Source organism: Sminthopsis crassicaudata, chromosome 1 (genome assembly GCF_048593235.1).
Source record: "Sminthopsis crassicaudata isolate SCR6 chromosome 1, ASM4859323v1, whole genome shotgun sequence".
NCBI classification, from domain to species: Eukaryota; Metazoa; Chordata; class Mammalia; order Dasyuromorphia; family Dasyuridae; genus Sminthopsis; species Sminthopsis crassicaudata.
The window spans coordinates 425,170,307-425,191,329 of record NC_133617.1 but is presented as its reverse complement, the minus strand read 5'-3'; the positions used below and the strand labels follow the sequence as shown (position 1 = coordinate 425,191,329).

At 33.2% G+C, this 21,023-nt stretch overlaps 1 protein-coding gene across 28 annotated transcripts in view; it reads right to left on the bottom strand.

Moving 5' to 3' along the window:
- RBFOX1 (RNA binding fox-1 homolog 1) overlaps positions 1–21,023 on the bottom strand; it is a 2,692,248-nt gene that overhangs the window by 1,135,732 nt on the left and 1,535,493 nt on the right. For 4 of the 28 annotated variants that reach the window (XM_074280486.1, XM_074280484.1, XM_074280485.1 and 1 more), the window contains one exon: positions 157–272. The exons of the other annotated variants lie outside the window; for them this stretch is intronic. In XM_074280486.1, coding sequence (XP_074136587.1) covers positions 157–198 — 42 coding nt within the window. In that variant the 5' untranslated portion in view covers positions 199–272. Of the gene's footprint in view, positions 1–156; positions 273–21,023 lie in introns of those variants that run through there. 28 annotated transcript variants of the gene reach the window in all.

Genomic DNA, 21,023 nt, shown 5'->3' with positions numbered 1-21,023 from the left:
GGTTTTTTGGAGTCACATAATTAACTTCCTATAAAGGAAATAACGAACAGAAACAGTTTGCCTATAATTTAGAACTTTTTCCTCCTATCATTTTATATAATGTCCAAAATTAAGCATTCCAACAAATCCAAATCAAAGAAGCATGAGATGAATTACCTGATTGTTCTTATGTGTCAATACTTCAGTGAAAAAGATCATGGAGCAAGAGTTAAAGGATCAGGATTCTATTCCCTGGTCAAAACATTAAACTTCTGATGGCCAAAGATTTTTACCTGCAAAGTAAGGGATTAAACTGGATGACCTCTCAGAACCAAATCTGTGATCCTGCAATGCAGGTTGCAACTATTTTTTTTTGGATGCATCACCTAGAAAACTATCAGAACCAGAAATATTTCTGGTTAGTAAAAACTGAGATCAAGGGTCTCCCAGTAACAACAGCACCATTAGTTTTATATTTACAATTATATATCTGTAAAACCAAATAATTTAATAGTAACTAATGGAAAAATGATTGTTGACATTTACATAAAATTCTGAGATGTGCAAATTACTTTAATTATGATAGTTCATTTGATTCTCACCACTGATCATTTTATTATTCTATTTGACAGATAGGGAAACTGAGGCCAAGAGACAACTAAAACACTTGTTTAGCGGCACACAGGTAGTAAATAAAGGAGTATTTAAATTCAGGTCTTTAGAGTCCAAGATCATTGCTCTGGTTAGTATTCTATGATACATTTAATATTTATCATGTTCAAGAATCTGCTTAATTTTCACACAGTAAATGATGAAATTATTTAAAAGAAGCACATGGAAATAATCACTACACAGGCTTCTGAATAGTTTTGCAAAATAAGGTCAATAATCAGAAGAGATTCTGAAACCAAAAATAAAATTCTTCTTTTCTGGTTGGCTTGTGCAGATGTAATAATTCTCCTCCTACTCCACCCTTAAATGTTCACATTTTCTTATTACACTGTAAATATTAAAAATGAGATTAAAACTACATCCATAAGTCAGCATGATGGACTAAAGACTCAGAAGACTCCTGCAGTGTTGTTTCAGTCTATTGGTTAAATACATATTTGGCATACATTCTAATTTTGAAAAGCATGTTATTTACCTACTAGACTGAAACTGTTTCTCCCGAACTGGTCCAGACTAGCAGGTAAATATGTATTTTGGAATGTATGCATACTAATTCAAAAAACATGTATCATTTACCAAGCAGAGTGTAACACTGTGGGCTGTCATGTAAATCCTTCTGTGTACATGGACCATTACCCTGGCAGGCCATATCAGCAGCTTCTCACAGTCATAGCCTACCCTTCCCTCCGTGGTCTCACTCATGAAGAGTGCTAATTTGGAGGAGAGGAGGGAATGTTCCAAACTATTGCCAAATGGAAATTGGTGTACAAATGTCAAAGTCTAGAGAAGACATGAGTAAAAAGGACATATGACTAATTATGAGCAACCCCCTACAAACACAATTACACAGATACTTCATCCAAAGCCTTCTGTTACCTAAGTACTACTAAATTTGAAGGAAAAGAGACTTGTACAATTGAATGTCAACACCATATGCCTTGTCTATATTACCAACATTGTCTCCTCAGCATTTTATATAAGCTAGTTCTAAGAGTCCTAAGTTGTTCCTCCAATTGAAACAAGTTAATGAATTTAATTTAAATAACATTTACTAGAGTAGAAATGGGAAGCAAAAACAAAAATGAAATGATCGTGGGTCTACAAAGCTTACATTCTATGGGCTATCAAGTACACAGACAAGTAATTGTAGGAAAAATATGTAGGATAATGCACAATAATTTCAAGGGGGAGCACTAATAACCAAGGCAGTGGGGAAATCAACAAAGACCTATAGTAAAAATAAATTAGCATTAAAGTAGAACTGGAGATAATAAAATAGAGAGGTAAATAGAGAAGCATAGGAAAGTACCTTTGCAAAGTTTTGGAGATAGTAGATGAATGTCATTGTTCTTAAAGATCCTGTTCTAGTGGCAAGATTATCTTTTTTCACATTAATTTAACTGCTCTATATCCTCAAGTTTTTGTTTAAAGATATTTCCTTTGAGAACTTATCACTAGTATATAAATTTTATCTCAATCTTCAATGATAGGACAAGAAAATTGGAAATGGATTGTGTACCAAATGGCTAAGAATTTCAGCTTATTCATCAGCATATCTGGTAGTTCTCCATTTAAAATCATGTTCCTATAATTTTGACCCTCGGTTTACTGTGATTTTTTTTCTAGAACATTTCCTTTCTCTATTTCTTTGTTTGAATTATCAGAAAATGTCTTTGTGTTCTCAATGCCCACTGTATTTTATCCATTTTCCGGGATCTTTTGTTTAATTATGCTAGAACTCTAGCTTATAGATTCTTTACTAAGAAAAGCAACAATCTATCACATTTCGCTTTGATGAGCATTAGCAGCTTGAAGTTAAAATATCAGCCATAACTGATATAAAAACGTTTACCCTCTTAGCTTAGGAAACCAGGGAATTCAGTTTGCAGTTTCAAAGTTCCACATCAGTCAATATTTCTAAGTGGTAGGTAGTTAAAATAAGTATTTAACATCTCTCCCCCATCACACTCCTCCCTTCTCCATTACCATTAGCATGCATGTTTTCTTAAGAGAAAAAAATAACGCAGTCATGGAAACTTGTAGTCCCCCATTACTGGGAAAGATGATAATGGTAATGAAAAGGACAGGAGGCAATGTCTTGCTTCATTCATGTTTTGCAAAAAGCTTTGTACTGTCTTATTCTAATCATGAGAGGTAGGAAAAAAAGTCACATCAAGACATTTCACCCATCACTAATTCAACATATCTTCTCATTCTTCTTTTTTTCTATCACCTCCAACTCTGAACAAACTCTTTTGATGATTTGCAAAGCATTCATTTGGAGGGTATAATAATTTTATATTCATTTAAATGACTAATATTTACCGTCTTAGGGAAAAGGGGGAGACTCAATTCATGAAAAATAGATCCCCATTTTCCTTGAAATGTTTCACCATGACAGAAATGTATCCCATGAGCAAAAATAAGATTGTTGTAGAAAAAAAATTTAATTAAGATGAGTTGGACATGCCAAAAGGCAGGATGCAGCTGCAGAAGCATTACTGAAATACTTACAAAGCGAAAGTGAAGAATACACAATATTTAAATGGCCAATAAATTAGCTAACAAATCTACTTAACTATACATTCATTCTCTATCACCAAATAAAACATTACCCTGAAACTTGACAGTCTGAAATTTTTCACACCAAATCATTTTCTTCTCAGGGAGGAAATGTTTATGTAATTCTCCTTGCTGCAGTTTGCTGGGAAATGCCATTGGAAGGGAAAATTTTCATCATCCTTGTTTTAATCCAAATAGAACTGAATTAATCAATGCTGCTTAAAATTTTCTCATTCTGGATAAAAGAATAACAAAACAGGCAATGAAAATTCACATTTATATAGCAAATGAAGGTTTGCAAAGTGCTTCCTACACATTGTATCAGTGCATCGGCAGAAATCTGAGGCAATTGCTACCATTATCTTTATATCTATTTTTACAAAAGAGTATACTGAGTTTCAAAAAGGTTATCCAGGGTCATGCAGATAGTAATTGACTGTGACACAATATGAACTTCTATTTTTCTTGCTCTAAGACTAGTACTTTTTCCATAAATCTGAACCCTACTGTAGGATCCTGGTTTATCACTCCCCTATTCTGCAACAAGGTGTGGGAGGAAAACAGCAAAGGAAAGGACTCAATTTGTTTGGATAATTATGAATGTAAACAATTTCAAACTTTTTATTTTGTACAGTAGCCAATAAAGCAGGATTTTAATTGACAGTTTTATGAGAAACTACAGTTTGCTGCTATCAACTTGAAATATATGCAAAAATTCACATTGAAATGGCTTAAAAATGGTAGTACCATTTATATATTGTCATTTGCAATAATGGCCAAACATGATCATAATAAGCTTTGTTTCCACTGTGACTCTCACAAAGCATCCTCTTTGTACCAGATTTTTCATCTTAGTCTATGAGGATAAATGCCACTCATATTAGGCAGAAAAAATGATTCAGAAACATCTGTTTCAATAGATCATCCTTTCTGGCTTCCTTGATATTGTTAATATTTAACATAAGGCTCTACAATATATTATAAAATCCCATAACTCTGATCCTCTAAGTGATTTTTTTTTGCTCTTATCCTTAGGGATTCAGTTTCAACATGCTTATGCAGAGCACCCAAAATTCACTGCCTGTGTGATAATTAGGCCTCCCCAGCTTTAAATCATAAGGCATGTCATGTTAACTTATTTTCTGCCACTTAATTTTTCTTACAATTGCCTAGTGAATCATATTGCAATATATTTAATTGTCTGTGCTGTGCAATTATAACAAAAATCCCCCCCTAGTACAATATCGTTATTTAAATACATGCCATCTTATCTTTCTCCTATACATTAATCTAAAATGGAATCTCAGAAATGACAAGATGTCCTCATAATGCAAGATTCACTGAATGGCAGCTTTGCCTTTCATAGAGCAGGATCTTTAATGTCTTGAGGAATTCCTGTTAACAAATGAGACCTTGGAGGTGATGTGTTTTCATTTTATCACATTCATTTAAGATGACTGAGGGCAGTACCCAATATTTATTCAACCCACTCAAACTCCTACCAGCCTTAGAATAAAAGGAAAGACAGTCTGGTTTGAACAACATCTGGTTATTCTGAAAAGATAGTGTCACTTGAACAACAAATGGAACTTTAGTTAATAAAATCTCCCCAGGATAGACAACGATGGTTCTTTGTATGCACACAGGCTTCCTGATAAGTAGATTGGGAAATGCTGATAAAGGACAGCTGAGTCCTTCAAAAGAAAACCACTGCAGTCAGTACATGGCTAAAGTAAAAAGAGGGAAAGTGTTTATTACTGGGAGGTTGTGAAAATGAGCATTTAACTGTACTGAATTTAGAGAACTAAAAGATTTAAATTATAATTCTATACTCCATCAGATGTTCCAGCATAGGAAAATACTGCAGTAATGTAGAGATAGTACAAGGCAGAAAAATCTCTTATTGTTTTAACTTGGGGCTATTTTTCTACAATATGTTGATATGTATTTTTAATTAACCAATACATATATATTAATGCTTACATGCATCAAAACACTTTGGTAAGTGCTAAGTATAGGGAAATAAAGTGAAACAGTTCTTTCCCTCAAGGAGCTTGTATTCCATAAGGAAGGAGCCTATATGTATACATGAGTTAGACATAGTAATGAGGTAAAAATAGGAAGCTAGAGATATAGATGGGTAAAAATAAGTAGAGGAAAGGAGAGATGTGAAAGGAATTAGATAAAATACATACATGGAAATATTGGAAGGGAAGGCAGTAAGAATGGGGGGGTAGTAAAAAAAAAAGAATTCAAGGCAACCAATTTGTTTTGAAGTAGACTAGTAGGGGATAGTTAATACAAAGGTATAGAGGTGACTCTAGGAGATTACGAGAAGCGTCTTGTCAGGGTGACTTCTCTTGAAGAGTAATCCAGGGAAACAAAGTATCAAAGATCTATGGCCAATAAGTCTACCATTGGGTTTGGCAATCCTTAATATATAAACCAAATAGCATGGTTCCAAGCGAGAAAACCACAACCATCCTCTGACAAAATTGTCAAGTAACTGAAGTTTGCCTTTGGTGCCCTTCTCTTTCCCCATCAATGTTGTGTTCCTTTCTGACCCCACTTCCTACCTTATTCAACTACACATGAACCTGTCTTCAGAAACTCATTCAATTGAATTAAATGCTTATTAAGGCTCTACTGTCTTGCTGTCAGTTAGCTGTCAACTAATTCCTGATAAGGCATTAACTGATAAATTTGGTGTTAGCTGATAATGTTCACTTTAGAGCCTTTTCAATGGAATTTGCATTAAAAAAAAAAAAGGAAAAAAAAAAAGATTCCTATAAACTAGGATTTTTAAGGGGGAAAGGGATGGGAAGAAGATTTAATATGCTTAGGGCAAGCCAGAATCACAAAAACAGTTCTATAGAAAAATGATTTTAAGCCCAGACATGAGGGGAAAGGAAAGAATAAGGACTCCTGACTACCTTCTCTCCTACAGCTCAAGGGGAATATTTCTATCTCTCAGCTTGAAAAACACCACAGTGACTTTTAGTAGGCAATAAGACGATGAAAATAAAATACTTAGAGATTTTACCAAAAAAAAGATCACTTTATACTGGAGTGAAATGAGAAAGTTAAGAATGGTTTCATGGATGAGATGGTACCTGAGCAGAATTTTGTAGGAAGAACAACCTTCAAGAAGCAGAGAGAAACAGCATACTTGAATCAAATGCTCTATTTGTATCAATGCAGAATTAGGATTTTTTTTAAAGAATTCATGTCAAAGATTTAATTCTTACTGAATTATACAATCAAAGAGATAGGAACATTTCAGGGCCACCTACCTACTCTAACCTATAGCAGACTGAGAATTCATTTTAAAATGTTTTTTTTTTTAATTTAATAATAGCTTTTTATTTGAGAATATTTTCTGTAGCATCTCTAATATGATCCTCCAGACCCTACTTTATGATCTAGAATTTGAAATTCGGCTACTTCACAAAGTAGACAATTTATTTATGTTCAGAAGTATTTTATTTCTTCAAATTTAGATTCCCCCTTCTATAGCTTCTACATTTATAGTAAAGCATTTAAGTGACAACTGTATTCTGCCCTCAAGTATCTTATTTTTTATGGTATGAAAAATAATATTCTTGAATATTGATGTCTTCTAGCTTCTATTTTTCCACAAAAAGATTATTTATTTGATAACTTTTTTTTCAAATTACACATAAAGTTAGTTTTCAACATTCACTTTCTGTAAGATTTTGAGTTTCATTTTTTTTTCTCTCCTTTCCTTCCTTTCAAACCCCTTCCCCAAAACAGCAAGCAATCTGATACAGGTTATGCCTCTACAATCATTTTAAACATGTTTCCATATTAGGCATGTTGTGAAAGTAAAATCAAAACAAATAGAAAAACTAATGCTGGAGAAACTGAGCAAGATAGAGATTAGAGAGTATTTAATAGTTTATTAAATGCAGAGATATACTGGGATCAAATGGATCCATATTTGGTCCCAGGGTTGAATGAGACTATCCTCTCCAAGAAACCAGCAAACAATCATTGAGAACTCTGATCTATATGTACATATGGCTCAGAGGCAGAGGGTAGACTAAGGTGGGACGGAGTCAGGGTGCTGAGAACAGAATGGGATTCTGACAGGTGTGGGGTGAGTCACAGGAGATGGGATGACATAATCAGGGGGAGGCACCCCGGACATGGGGAGAGGCATCTTGATAAGGCAGTATCTGATATTCCAATAGCTTGGGATGAGGAGAGGCATTCTGATGTTCTATCAAGTATTCTGATAAAGAGAAAGGGGAGGTTTTGCATAACTAAGAAGCAGGGAAATCAAGGCAGGACTGAATCAGGATAATTAGGAAAATTGAGTCAGGACAATAAAAGAGAACTGTGGCATAACACTATGAGAAAGGGGAAAAAAACAACTAAAAATGAATATAGTATGTTTTGATCCATGCTTAGTCTCCATAGGTCTTTCTCTAGATGTGGATGGCATTTTCTATCCCAATTGGAATTGTATGTTGCTGAGAAGAACTAAGTCTGTCATAATTGATCATTACACAGCCTTGTTATTACTGTGTACAAGGTTCTCCTGGTTTGGCTTACTTCATTCAGCATCAGTTCATGTATGTCTTTCCAAGCTTTTCTGAAGTCAGCTTTTTCATCATTTCTTATGGAACAATAGCATTCCATTAGATTCAAATACCATAACTTATTCAGTCATTCCCCAATAGATATAGCATTAAATTTTCAATGCCTTGCCACCAACAAAAAGAGCTACTATATTTTTTTATACATGTAGATTATTTTCTCTCTTTTATAATCTCTTTGGTATATAGACCCAGTAGTAGCTCCAAGGGTATGCACAGTTTTATGACCCTTTGAGCATAGTTCCAAATTGCTCTCTTGAATGGCTGGATCAGTTCACAACTCTACTAACAATGCATTAGTGTCCCAGTTTTTCACATTTTTTTAAACACATACATCCCTGAACCATGACCCTTCTTTGCCTTTTCAATGGTTTTATATAAGTTGCCTTTCTTTGGCCAGTAGCTTACATGTTTCCTAAAAAGTGGTGTATATATTTCGATACAAGAATCCATATGTGACACACCTAAGACAAATTATTTAGTAAAAACACTATGTCCTTCTGCCTGGATTACTATGCTTCTTATTACACCCTATGGTAATATATATATATATATATATATATATATATATATATATATATATATATATTATACCATATGTACATAATGTGTTTTAGATTATATATAATTTTATATGGATGAATATGTAAATACATATTTACATATAAATACATGCACATATCTATATATGTGGATATATGGATACTTGTATTATAAAACCAGAGACTCCAACTTGAAGGGTGGAAAGAATTTAATAGGTAGAAAAGAGAAGAAAGATATAGAAATTAGAGGGAATGGATAAGAAAAATTAGAGAATTAAAAAAAATAGAGATGTCGTCTCTATTGCAGCAGACCAAACAACATCTCTGCTTTTAAAAAAAATATATATATATGTATATATATATATATATATATGTATGTATACACTTTTGTTTAATATATAGATATACTTTTGGTTTGCTGTATATGAGATATTTTTTTTAATTCTCTAATTTTTCATACACACACACACACACACACACACACACATATATATATATATATATATATATATATATATATAGAGAGAGAGAGAGAGAGAGAGAGAGAGACACATACAGCAGACCAAACAACATCTCTGCTTTAAAACATATATATATATATATATATATATATATATATATATATATATATATATATATATATATATATATATATATATATATATATATATATATATATATATATATATATATATATACACACACACATGTCCCTGTAATTGGAATATAGGGGTGATAAAGGTAAGTAACAATTTCAGTAGCATTCAAGAAGTTTGGCATTATAAGAGGGAAAAGGCTCAAAAATTCAGCTCAATTCACTTAGAAGCATTTCAGGAAGAAGAACAAGGTTTTTGTTATGTTTTGTTTTACTTAAGGTAATTCCAAACATGTTTGAAAGGACTCAGTGAATAGGGTTAATTTGTAAATATGTGAAAAATAGATGCAATGTCAGGATCAGTGGCCTGTGAAGAAGATATGAATTGGATAAATTGTATAGATGAAGTGGTAAACCTTAGAAAGAAAAAACAGCACTTTTTCCTTAGAGACATGAAACAAGAAATAATCAAAGAGAACACATTTGTTAAATTTCAGTCTTCTATATGCCAAATATTCTTTTAGGTGTTGGGCAAAAATAAAACAAAAATAAAAGCAAAAGCAAAAAACAAAATAAGCATAAAAAGTAGTCTTTGCTCTAAAGGAAATTCCAGTCTAAAATGAATGAAGAATGAGTGTGGATACATGAAATCATGAATCATTTAAAAACTTGGAACATATATGGATTCATTTGTAATTATCTCCTTTTCTCTTCTCTCCTATCTTAAACATTTCCAATGTTTGCGGTTCAATTACATTTCCAAAAAAAAAAAAGTCCATTTTCAAATGATTAATTTCTTATTCTACCTTTTCATGGTCAAGGAAAAAAATAAATGTATGTTTTAACCCTTTCAAGGGTCTCTATTTTCAAAAATGTTTTTCCTTCCTCACCACTTCTACATACTAGATTTAAGCAGCACATAGTTGACTTAAGTGGTAGGAATTATTTCATATCTATACACATTTGATACCTTTCATAGAATTTCTCTACCATCTACAATTATTCTAATCCAATTCACAATCAGTACGCTCAACTGAAAAACCATTGTCAGCTATAAATCTAGGGTTCCTTGGATCTATTGATTTATATGGATGTTTCATTTTGCCTATTCAAATTTCAAACATCTGAGGTACAAAGGAGCCCCAGAAATATTTATTTAGAAAGATAAAATCCACTCTTTTAAACAGAATTGACTTCCATTACCATTAAGCATGTCTAGTTACAATTCTGTTTCAGAAGATTCATAGCAATCTCAGCTGCAAATACAAACCCTTGCCACTATGTGTCAAAATAAATAAAATATATATTTGAACCCTCTGAACACATGGGGTAATTACAGCTCTTTACCCCTTTCTAACTTAACTCTACTTCATACTGAAGAATAAAATTATGAAAATTCTTATTTAAATAGTAGAAAACTCCTTTGAATGAAATGATGTGAAACTTGTTTAAGAAATTATTTTATAGTATTAATCATATCGTTTTCTTATCTTTCTGTACAAATAAAGTTTTCAATGTACAATTGTATTTTGATATCACTTGATTTGACTGTGGTGGGTGAAAGATGAAATGAAAAAGGAAACAAAAGTTTGAGCTTTTGAGCAAATTGTTTTCTTAAGGAATCCATGTCAATTGCCTAACAGATGGGAACTAGACCCCTCAGCTTTGATCCTGGACCCAGAATAAAGGAAAAAACAGATTTTTATGCATGAAAAATAATTAGTTGAATAAGACCAATTAATTAAAAGAAAACAATACAACATTAGTAATGATTTCTAATTGGAAGAAAGACTGGGAATTTTTCTTTCTTTCTTTTTTTTTTTTTTTTTTCTGAGGCTGGGGTTAAGTGACTTGCCCAGGGTCACACAGCTAGGAAGTGTTAAGTGTCTGAGACCACATTTGAACTCGGGTCCTCCTGAATTCAGGGCTGGCGCTCTATCCACTGCGCCACCTAGCTATCCCAAGATTGGAGATTTTTCAAGTAAAGAAGGCAAGAGGAAACAGGTTCAATTCCCTGAAATCAGAAAAATATGTGTCCTACTCCCCACAAACATCTGTAAACAATCAACGGCATATGGAAACAAAAACGAATTAACCAGTACTGGCCTAGGTTTCAAAGAAGGTATTTGGATTATTTAAAATGTATAATTGTGAGAAAATTCATTGCATCAATTTTTGGATCTGACTAAGTTTCTGGTTACCATAACCTAAGTCCTTACTTAAGGGTCCCTAAGCAGCAGGTAGAGATGAATCAGTTTTCTAGCCACAGAGAGCTGCGTTCGAAGAATGACATAGTTTTCTGACAACTCATACAATTGGATAAATTTTCACACAGGTCAAAAATTGGACCAGATCTATAATTGAATAGAAAGAAAAGTGTGCTAGAGCCATAATTGAGTCACAAGATGAAATCAGTGTGGTTCATTCAATTTCCAATATCACTTACTGTTCTAATTCCCTCACGGCATAATTTTAAAATGCCCAATTTAAGGTGGGAGTAAAAAATTCTTATTTACTTTTCTTCTTTTAAAAATCATTACACAGCTCTTTTTATATATTAATTTCTAGAATCATTACCAAGATTAGGTATCTATAGCCACTACAAGGTTCTAATATTGGGGATGGGCATGCTTGCTGCACCTTTTGCTCCAGAAGTTTTCTTCTTTTCCAGAGAGACCTCATTCAAGGATGTATGTAGTCCTCCACATTACAAAAGTCACCATAAAACTGTTATTTTTGCCACAGCTACTGTCAACATAATCCACTCATTTTTTTCCTTGTTTTCAGGTAAAGTTACTCAATCTATTAGCTCTATTATTTAAAGAATAAATCATAGAGTATTAATGGAAATGGTTTAAGCAGATGCTGATGTAGTGTGCAAATAAAAAGGATATTAAAATAGCTATAAAAATAGCAATCTTTATATTGAGAAGTAAGAGTTATATCTCAGGCAGGACTGTCAGGTGTTCAACATTGGGAAAACACCATACACAAGTTTAAGGGGAGGGGATTATGAATAGAGATATTCCCTTTGAAATAGAATTAGGACACATTTGCTGTCTTGAGGATTTTATTTAACCATTGAGATTGTTATTTTTAGGATGCTAGTGTTATTTAATGTAAATAACATGAGATTGGGAGTCAGAACAAGTCTTGAATTTAACTTCTGCCTATAAAAGCAACCAACTATGTGATGATGATAAAGTCACTTACATCCTCAACTTCCTGGGCTACTGTAAAAGACTAAAACTTATGTAGTGTTAAGTGTGTAAATTTGGGTTGTAAGTCTTTTGATCTTTTTGGTCCATTTTTTTCCATTAGGAAAAAGGAAGAAAGAAAGTATGAGAAGACACTCCCATCTCTTCTTTGCAAAGATGAAGGAAAAGGTATGTCGAACACTGAAACCATCAAACTTCTTTCGTATATGGGTTAGTTAACTTCACTTCCCTCCTTCTTGTTTTTATTCTTTAAAGGACAGCATTCTGGAAGAGGAAGAAGGGAGAGAGCTACATTTGGAAATGGAAATGACAAAGAGATCATTGAAACTTATTTTAAAATACAAATATAATAAATGATGAAGTTCAAATTGGATGGTCTCCAAGTTTCCTGCCATCCCTAACATTATGCTCTAAAAGAACTTTGCTTCGATGTCAGGTGAATTTCTGGTCTAAATGGATAGTAGATAGCTTTTATACCACTAGTCTCTGATACTGATGAAACCAGAGGTCTATGAATTGTATATTTATAGCTCTACTTCCAATAAAAAACAAAAACAAAAACAAAAAGCCAAAATACCCGCATCACAATTTCATAGTATACAGTAAACACTTTGTAAATCATAATGTAATTGCAGAATTTTTGCTGTTCAGTGATTTCAGTTGTATCAACTCTTTGTCAACCTATCTGGAGTTTCCTTGACAAAGATATTAGAGTGATTTGTCGTTTCTTCTCCAGCTTATTTTTACAGATGAGGGAACTAAGACAGACAAGGTTAAATGACTTGCTCAAGTTCACCTAACTAGTAAGAATCTGAGGCTAAATTGATTTCAGGAAAATGAATCTTTCTGATTCTAAGCCTAACACTTTATCTACTGTGTCCAATTTCAGAAGAGTATTAATAATGATAAGGTCAACACTAGTATACAAAGCAGCACACTAGGGAAATGCCATTCTCCTTGTCCTGTCCCAACACAAGAGACCAATTCGGAAATGGGTTCAGCTTCAGAGGTGGAAATAAATATTCAGAGGCAGAATGTTGTGGATGAGTGAAGCAATTAAAGCCAACTGGCAAATGTAAAGATGGTGGAATGCCAATCTGCTGCATGCAAAGTCAAACAAATAAGCAAGAAAGCAATTATCTTTTCTTTCATCCATATTTCTCTACCCCTTTGCATTATACCAAATGATCACAATGCTATGCTTTGCACAAGTAGTTCTGGCCTGATGCTAACTATGAAAATAAGCTTTAACTTATGTCTTCTCAGTCATCCATTCTAAAAAATGAGCAGAGTGAGGCAGAGGAACCTCTCCCTTCATATCACAAAGAATTAGGTTCTATTTAATAAAAATAAGAGAGAAAAAAAGATCTAAAAGTGTGTAAAAAAGAAACAGCTTAAGGAAATACTAAAGAAGGGAAAGGGACCTGTATGTGCCAAAATGTTTGTGGCAGCCCTTTTCATAGTGGCTAGAAGCTGGAAGATGAATGGATGCCCATCAATTGGAGAATGGTTGAGTAAATTGTGGTATATGAATGTTATGGAATATTATTGTTCTGTAAGAAATGACCAATAGGAGGAATACAGAGAGACTTGGAGAGACTTACATCAACTGATGCTGAGTGAAACGAGCAGAACTAGGAAATCATTATACATTTCAACAATGATACTGTATGAGGATGTATTCTGATGGAAGTGGATATCTTCAACATAGAGAAGAGCTAATTCAATTCCAATTGATCAATGATGGACAGAATCAGCTATACCCAGAAAAGGAACACTGGGAAATGAGTATAAACTGTTAGCATTTTTTGTTTTTCACCCCAGATTATTTTCACCTTCTGAATACAATCCTTCCTTTGCAACAACAACAACAACAAAATTCTGTTCTGCACATATATATTGTACCTAGTATATACTATAACATATTTAATATGTATGGGAATGCCTGCCATCTAGGAGAGGGGGTGGAGGGAAGGAGGGGAAAAATTCGGAACAGAAGGGAGTACAAGGGATAATGTTCTTAAAAATTACCTATGCATATGTACTGTCAAAAAATGTTATAATTATAAAATTAATTTTAAAAATTAAAATTAAAATAAAAAAAAAAGAAATTTGGATTTGGGAAAAATACAACCACCATTATAACAACTTTTGGGGGATCTTTCTGCAACAAGGATTTTAAAATATTTTGGTGTCCCAAGAGCCCTTGGATAATTTGATGAATTCTATGGATTTCTTCTCAGAATAAAATTTTTAAATATCCCAAATAAAATGAGAAAAAGACATCCTATTAAATCATTACATTGAAAATATTATCAAAATGTTAAATTAAAAAAAAGTTCATACAAAAAAAAAAAGAAGAAACAGCTTGAGGATTCTTGGTTGGGAGGAAAATTATACATGTGGCGATTTACACATTGCATGTTGATTTATTGGTGGTTATAATCCCACTGTCCCTATGTTCCAGGAATAATGAATCCCATTTTGAGACTCTTTTTATTCTCCTCTATTATGCATACCGGGAAGGAGCACCCTGTCACACTGCATTCTGTGCACTTTGAATTTCTGAAGCTTTCTCACTTGGTATGATTCACCTAACCCCCTTAAGATCAATATTTTTTCCCCAGTTTCATGATCATTCATTACAGAAGTAGCATGATATATAGTGCATAGCATGAGGAACTTAGAATCTGAAGGCCTGGGTCCCAATCTCACCTTACATATTTTCTAGCTAAATGATTGTAGGCAACTCACTCAACCTAGGAGCATAAATCTGGGATTTATGAATCCTCAGAGATCATCTAGTCTAATCCCTTCATTTCACAGATAAGGATGTTGAGGCCTTATAAGGTTGAGTGATTTGTCCAAAGTCAAACAAGTTATAAGTACCAGATATGGGAATAAAAGTCAGGATCTTCTAACTCCAGAAGTAGTTTTCCCACCTACTCCAAAGTATCACATATCTGCACCTAAATGTACCCAAACTGTCTTTCAGGGCTATCAAGAGTGTGAGATATTATATGTAGGGCACACTGTAAATCTTAAATCATTATATAAATGTCAGCTATTATTACAACTGTTCAGCTAATCTTAAGCATCTTTGTTTACTTGAAAGTTTTTATTATCTTACACAAAGCAAAATTGCTCTCAAAACCAAACAATTATAAAAAACTGAATATATCATAATACTTGAAGACTAATAGCATTCATGTCATTTAAGGCAAATGACACACTTAATTGGATCTATTATAAATGAAAGAAGCTTGCAAAATATATTTCTTTTAAATAAACATTAAAAAATCACCAAGAAATAAATTCTAAAAACTAGGTTTTTTGGGGTTTTTTTTGTTTTTGTTTTTTCTGAATAGCCTGATTGACCTTAACAAGGAAATGGTAGATAAGGTTTATGATGATAAAAACTATGAGTCTACCTCCTCAATGCATTGTGTGTTAGCTCTCCTTACATCCTGCAGCTCAGGGTATGCCATGGACTGGCTTACAGAAATAGTTTGGAGTTTAATCAGGATCCTAACTGTGAGAGATCCTGTGAATTAAATATCATTCCTTTTTTGAGCTAAAGGAAGTCATATTTGAAGGCCAAAGTTTAGATGCAAATATGAGAGATGTTATCCTGGCAAGAAATATCAAACATGACCAGGAAGGACCCCTGCTTCCCAAAAGAAATGTGATGGAGAGTACATTTCCTCTCATCTTTGCTATAGAAAGACTGGTTTTCTTATTTAAAAACTCTAAACCTGTCACATTGGTTGTATTTTTGGAAGCCTAAAGATGATGATTATCTTTTTCCCCTTTTCTCCCTCTAACAGGAAAAAAGCATGATTCTCTATGACTTTCATGGAATCTTCCTGGGTATCTAAAAAAAAATCACAATTTGTCTACTGCTATTAGCAATTAAAGATGCTTTATCTAATTACTATGGAATATGGCATTGTGAGACAATCATCTCTGACAAACTGATCATTACCAGTAGTTTACAACCAGTTTCATAGTTAATTGCCCTCAGGAAAGAGAGGAAAAATAGTTTGTATAGGAAAATAAGTAGCTATTAACAACAGGGAAATTTGTTAGCAATGTTATTATAAATCACAAATTCCATCCACTAATGATTCTTGAGGAGGGAAGATGCACAGAGTAGTGCAGAGACTGTGTTCTACTTCAAAAAACAAAACAAAACAAAAACAAAAACTAGCCTAATGGAAGAATACCTCACAACTAACTTCCTTACCAATTAGAATGAAGAATGATTTTCATACCTTCATGGAGAATTCCATTCTATATATTCATATACACAGAGTTTTCATTGAGAGTTCAACTTTATCTGACTAAATTATCAGAGTAAAGCTTTAAAATATGCATAGCCATACATGCATGTACATGGTACATTTTCATCTTTGATGGAAAGTGGTCCAGGAAGAGAGTGTAAGTGAATTAGTTGAGAACCATTCAGGTCCAGAGCCAAAAACTTATCTTCTTAAAAAGTTTTGTGATGACCATTTGTTATTGAGTGTCAATATTATCATGGGATCTTAGGATGTAAGACCCTAGAAAGCAAATTCTACTTAATTTTTTTCTTCATATTAATAAGGACTACCTCAACACTGTGGAGTGTAGACACTTAATAAATATTTTTGAAAATGAATAAGTGAATTATCAAATAGGAAATATTTATAATATTTCCTCTTCATAAGAATGTCTGTTGGATTTTCACATGCAAATAAATTTAATTTAAACTGTAAAATTTATATAGGAACAACTATTTCCTAGAACCTATGTTTCCTCACCTATCCCCTTCAAAGGAAAAGTCATAGCTCACCAAGTTAAAATAATTGCTGGTGAAATGATTATAAACTAAATGAAAAAAACAAGCAAACAAACAAACAAACATAGTGATTGATATTTGTTTATCTATGCGTGATCCTTCAAGTAATTTGTTTAGAAGAGAAATCAATATTATTGGTCAAAGTTCATTGATTCCAAGCTTGGGCAAGTCAAGCTATTCCATGCACAGCTAGTCCACAGAGAGCAAAGCATTAAATACATTTTCTAAACAGGTATAAACTAATTTCTCTTGGGAAAATACCTTTACAATGAATATATTTTCTATAACAAAAGTATGTCAGTTCCATGTCTTTAAAACCAGTGTTTCCCTAGTGGTGCCACATAGGCTATAAATCATGCAATCCTGAAGTTTCAGGAGAAACAGAATTTTGGGTGATCCCAAAGGCCAATGGAAAGATACACTGAGAAGAAAAAAAATTCATAATATATTATCAGTGATGACTTAAGCACAAGATTAAAAAAAAGAAAATTGATTTATCATGGGACCTTGGAGTTGGAAAACCAGCAACTTAGTAGCTGTGTCATCCTGGACAATTCACTTAATCTCTATCTGCCTCACTTTGCTCAATTGCAAAATAGGAGTTTTAATAGTACTTACCTTACTGAATTGTAATGACAAAAATTAGATATTTGTAAAGCACTTTTCAAACCTTAAAATGTTATATAAAAGCTAGCTATTATTGTTTTTTTTTTTTCAAACTATTCCCAAATCTGTATTCATCAAAACAGTTTGTGCAGGTATAACAAATATAAAGGTTAATCAATGGAAAAATTAGATGTGAAATGAAGCTAATAACCATAGATTTGGGTTTGTTAAACCCAAAGACCCCAGTTTCTTATGTAAAGAATTCACTATTTAACAAAAAAATCTAGCTATTATTGTTGATGCTACTGAAACTACAATATAATGAACAAAGAGTAGCTGGGCAGCTCAAGAGACAAACTACTCTTCATGAAATATTAAAAGAAGAAAACTTCTAGTGAGAGAAGTAAGGAATATGATCAAGCCATGGACTCTGCAAAGGATAAGAAGATATGGACATAGGATAATGTGCCCTACTAGAGGGAGTAAATGTGGACATACATATATACGTATAAATACATAGACTTTGATGAAGTGATGGATCAATTGGACTACATAAGCAAATCCTATTGTGATAAATACCACTACTGTAAAAGCATAGTTATCTAAACCCCAGGCTATTACCCATCTTTTTCAATCAATATTTGCTTCAATCTTCTGCTGCATGAAGGCAGCAGAAGAATTGACATGTTTCTTATAGTTCATTGGAATGGGGATTTGTAACTGCATAGACAAATATTCATATAAAACCATGTTAATTCCAATGCTTCCCAGGATATATTTTCATTAGGTAGGAATCAAATATCCCAGAGATAAAGACTAATCATACCTCTTCCCTTCATCATGCAACAATACTTGTGTTATCTTTTCTTTAATCCAGCTCCTTAAAAGTATGTGATATTATTTGTTGTACAAATATATTTGTTGAACAAAGTATACATAAGTAGTTCACATGGGAGTAGCCACACTAAATTGTCTTCTAGAATGGTGTAGAATAATAAACAAAGAGCACCATTCCAAATTATAACACTACATGGGTGTCCTGGAAATGCTTATCACACAAGTCTGGAATCTTCAGGAACATGGATGCTTTAAATTCGATAATAAGCAGCAGCTGATCCTTTCATTTACAGTTGACTAAAATTTGATAACACTGATAACAAAATTATGAGCTTTATTAGATATCATTATCTTTACCAGGGAAGCTCCTAACACACACACACACACACACACACACACACACACACACACACACACACACACACACACACACTTATGATCAATGGATATGAGTAACCAGTATTCCAAAGCTCCTTCTGACCTCCTTCTTTGAGATGCAGTTTCACTTATTTTACTCCTCTAAATATCCTTCACATCTTAGCACAAAGCTTCTTAAATTGTGGGTCATGACGCCATATGAAGTCACTTAACTAAATGTGGTAGTTATGTCAGAGGAGCAAAAGACTAGAAATCACAGGGACTACATCCAAATGCTAACTCTACTTTTGGCACTTCAACTTTCTGTGCCTGTTTCCTCATTTATAAAATCAAGGGACAAAGTTATAAGATGATCAAGGTCCTTCCACATGTAGAGTTGTGTGATTCTACAAAAGACAGAATTAGAAAGGACCCCCCAAGTTCAAATTCTTCATTTTATGGATGAGGAAACTTGGGTCCAAAGAAGTCCACAGACTTAGAACTAGAAGGGCCATCTGCAGTCACTGAGACAAACATTCTCATTTCACACTTGAAGAAATCCAAGGTACAGAAAGGAAAAATGACTTGCCTAAAGGCATACCAACAGTAAGTGGTAAAACTGGGATTTGCACATGTGCCCTTTGACTCTGTAGCCATTATTCTTAGCACTGCAAAAACTCACAGAAAACAAAACCTTACAAATCACTTAAATTGGAGATTAAAAATGTATTAATCCAAATGAACTGGATATTTTTATTTTTAAATTTAGTTTTTTTTAATTTTCCAAACATATGTAAGTATAATTTTTTCAACATTGATCCTTGAAAAACTTTGTGTTCCAATTTTCCCCTTCCTCCCCACCCCCTCCCTTGGATGACATGTAATCCAATGTAGGTTAAATATGATAAAATATATATGTTACATCCAAAATAGGTATATATATTTATATAATTATCATGTCGCACAAGGAAAATCAGATTAAAAAGTAAAAAGAAAATGAGAAAGAAAATAAAATTCAAGAAAATCACAACAAAAAGAGTGAAAATGCTTTGTTGTAATCCACCCCCAGTTCCCACAGTCCTCTCTCTTGGTGTAAATGGTTCTCATCATCACAAGGCCATTGGAACAGGCCTGAATCATCTCATTGTTAGCTGGATAAGTTTATGACCAAATGAACTGAAAATCTGCTAAAGGACTGCAAAGGCTAATGATAACCAGAAATGTGTCAAGTTGCAGAGAGATGTCTCAGTATGCTGACATGCTTTCAAAATGCAATTTTAATGTTATGCTGTTTTTATTAATTGTATATAAAAGAAGTCAATGATAGGTTAATGAAGTTCACAGATAATCTTAAAAGTGAAGAAGCATTCAAACACATAAAAATGGCCTGAACCAGTGACTCCAAAGAAGGAAGCTATATCGTGCTATTATTCCTCAAGCCTCCTTCTCTTGGCTTCATGTTAATTTGTCTGAAGGGACCAGAAACAGGCAATCAATACATTAGAGAAGTATCATTTTTATTTTTATGTCATGCCAATTTTGATTCCTGAACCTCTGTTAAATAGTTGAGTACTAATCTCATATACATTCTGGTATGATTCTATAGGAGGCTAGCTCTGCTACCAAGTAGTGACAGAAAGTTAGGGTAAAACACTTCAGATTTCCAGATTTCACATTATTCCTCTCTTAAAGGAGAACAGTCAGCATTTGTAGGTCTTTCAATTCTGATACATTTTTGGAAGGATAAACAAGAAATAGAGATGTTATATACTTGGATTAGTATAAAATTTAAAGAGACACAAAAACATAGGATTCCAAAATATTTTTCTAAAAATATGCAATTCTAGTAAAGTCATCATAAAATTTGCTGAGGTCTGTTCAGATATAATACAATTATTGCCTGACCTAAAAGATCTCATTACCTTGGAATACAGAATTCTGACACTGAAATGAAGGGAGGCATCTTAGGGTACAATCAGTCTAATCCATATCCAAGGAAAAATCACTTCTATAACATGCCCAGTAGTCTATTAATTTTATTTCATAATAGTTCTATCAGATATAAAGCACTTCCTTACTCAAAACTAAATTGGGACAGTTAGATGGTACAGTGAATAGAGAGCATCAGCCCTGGAGTCAGGAGAATCTAAAGTTCAAATCTGGCATCAGATACTTAACACTTTCTAGCTGAAT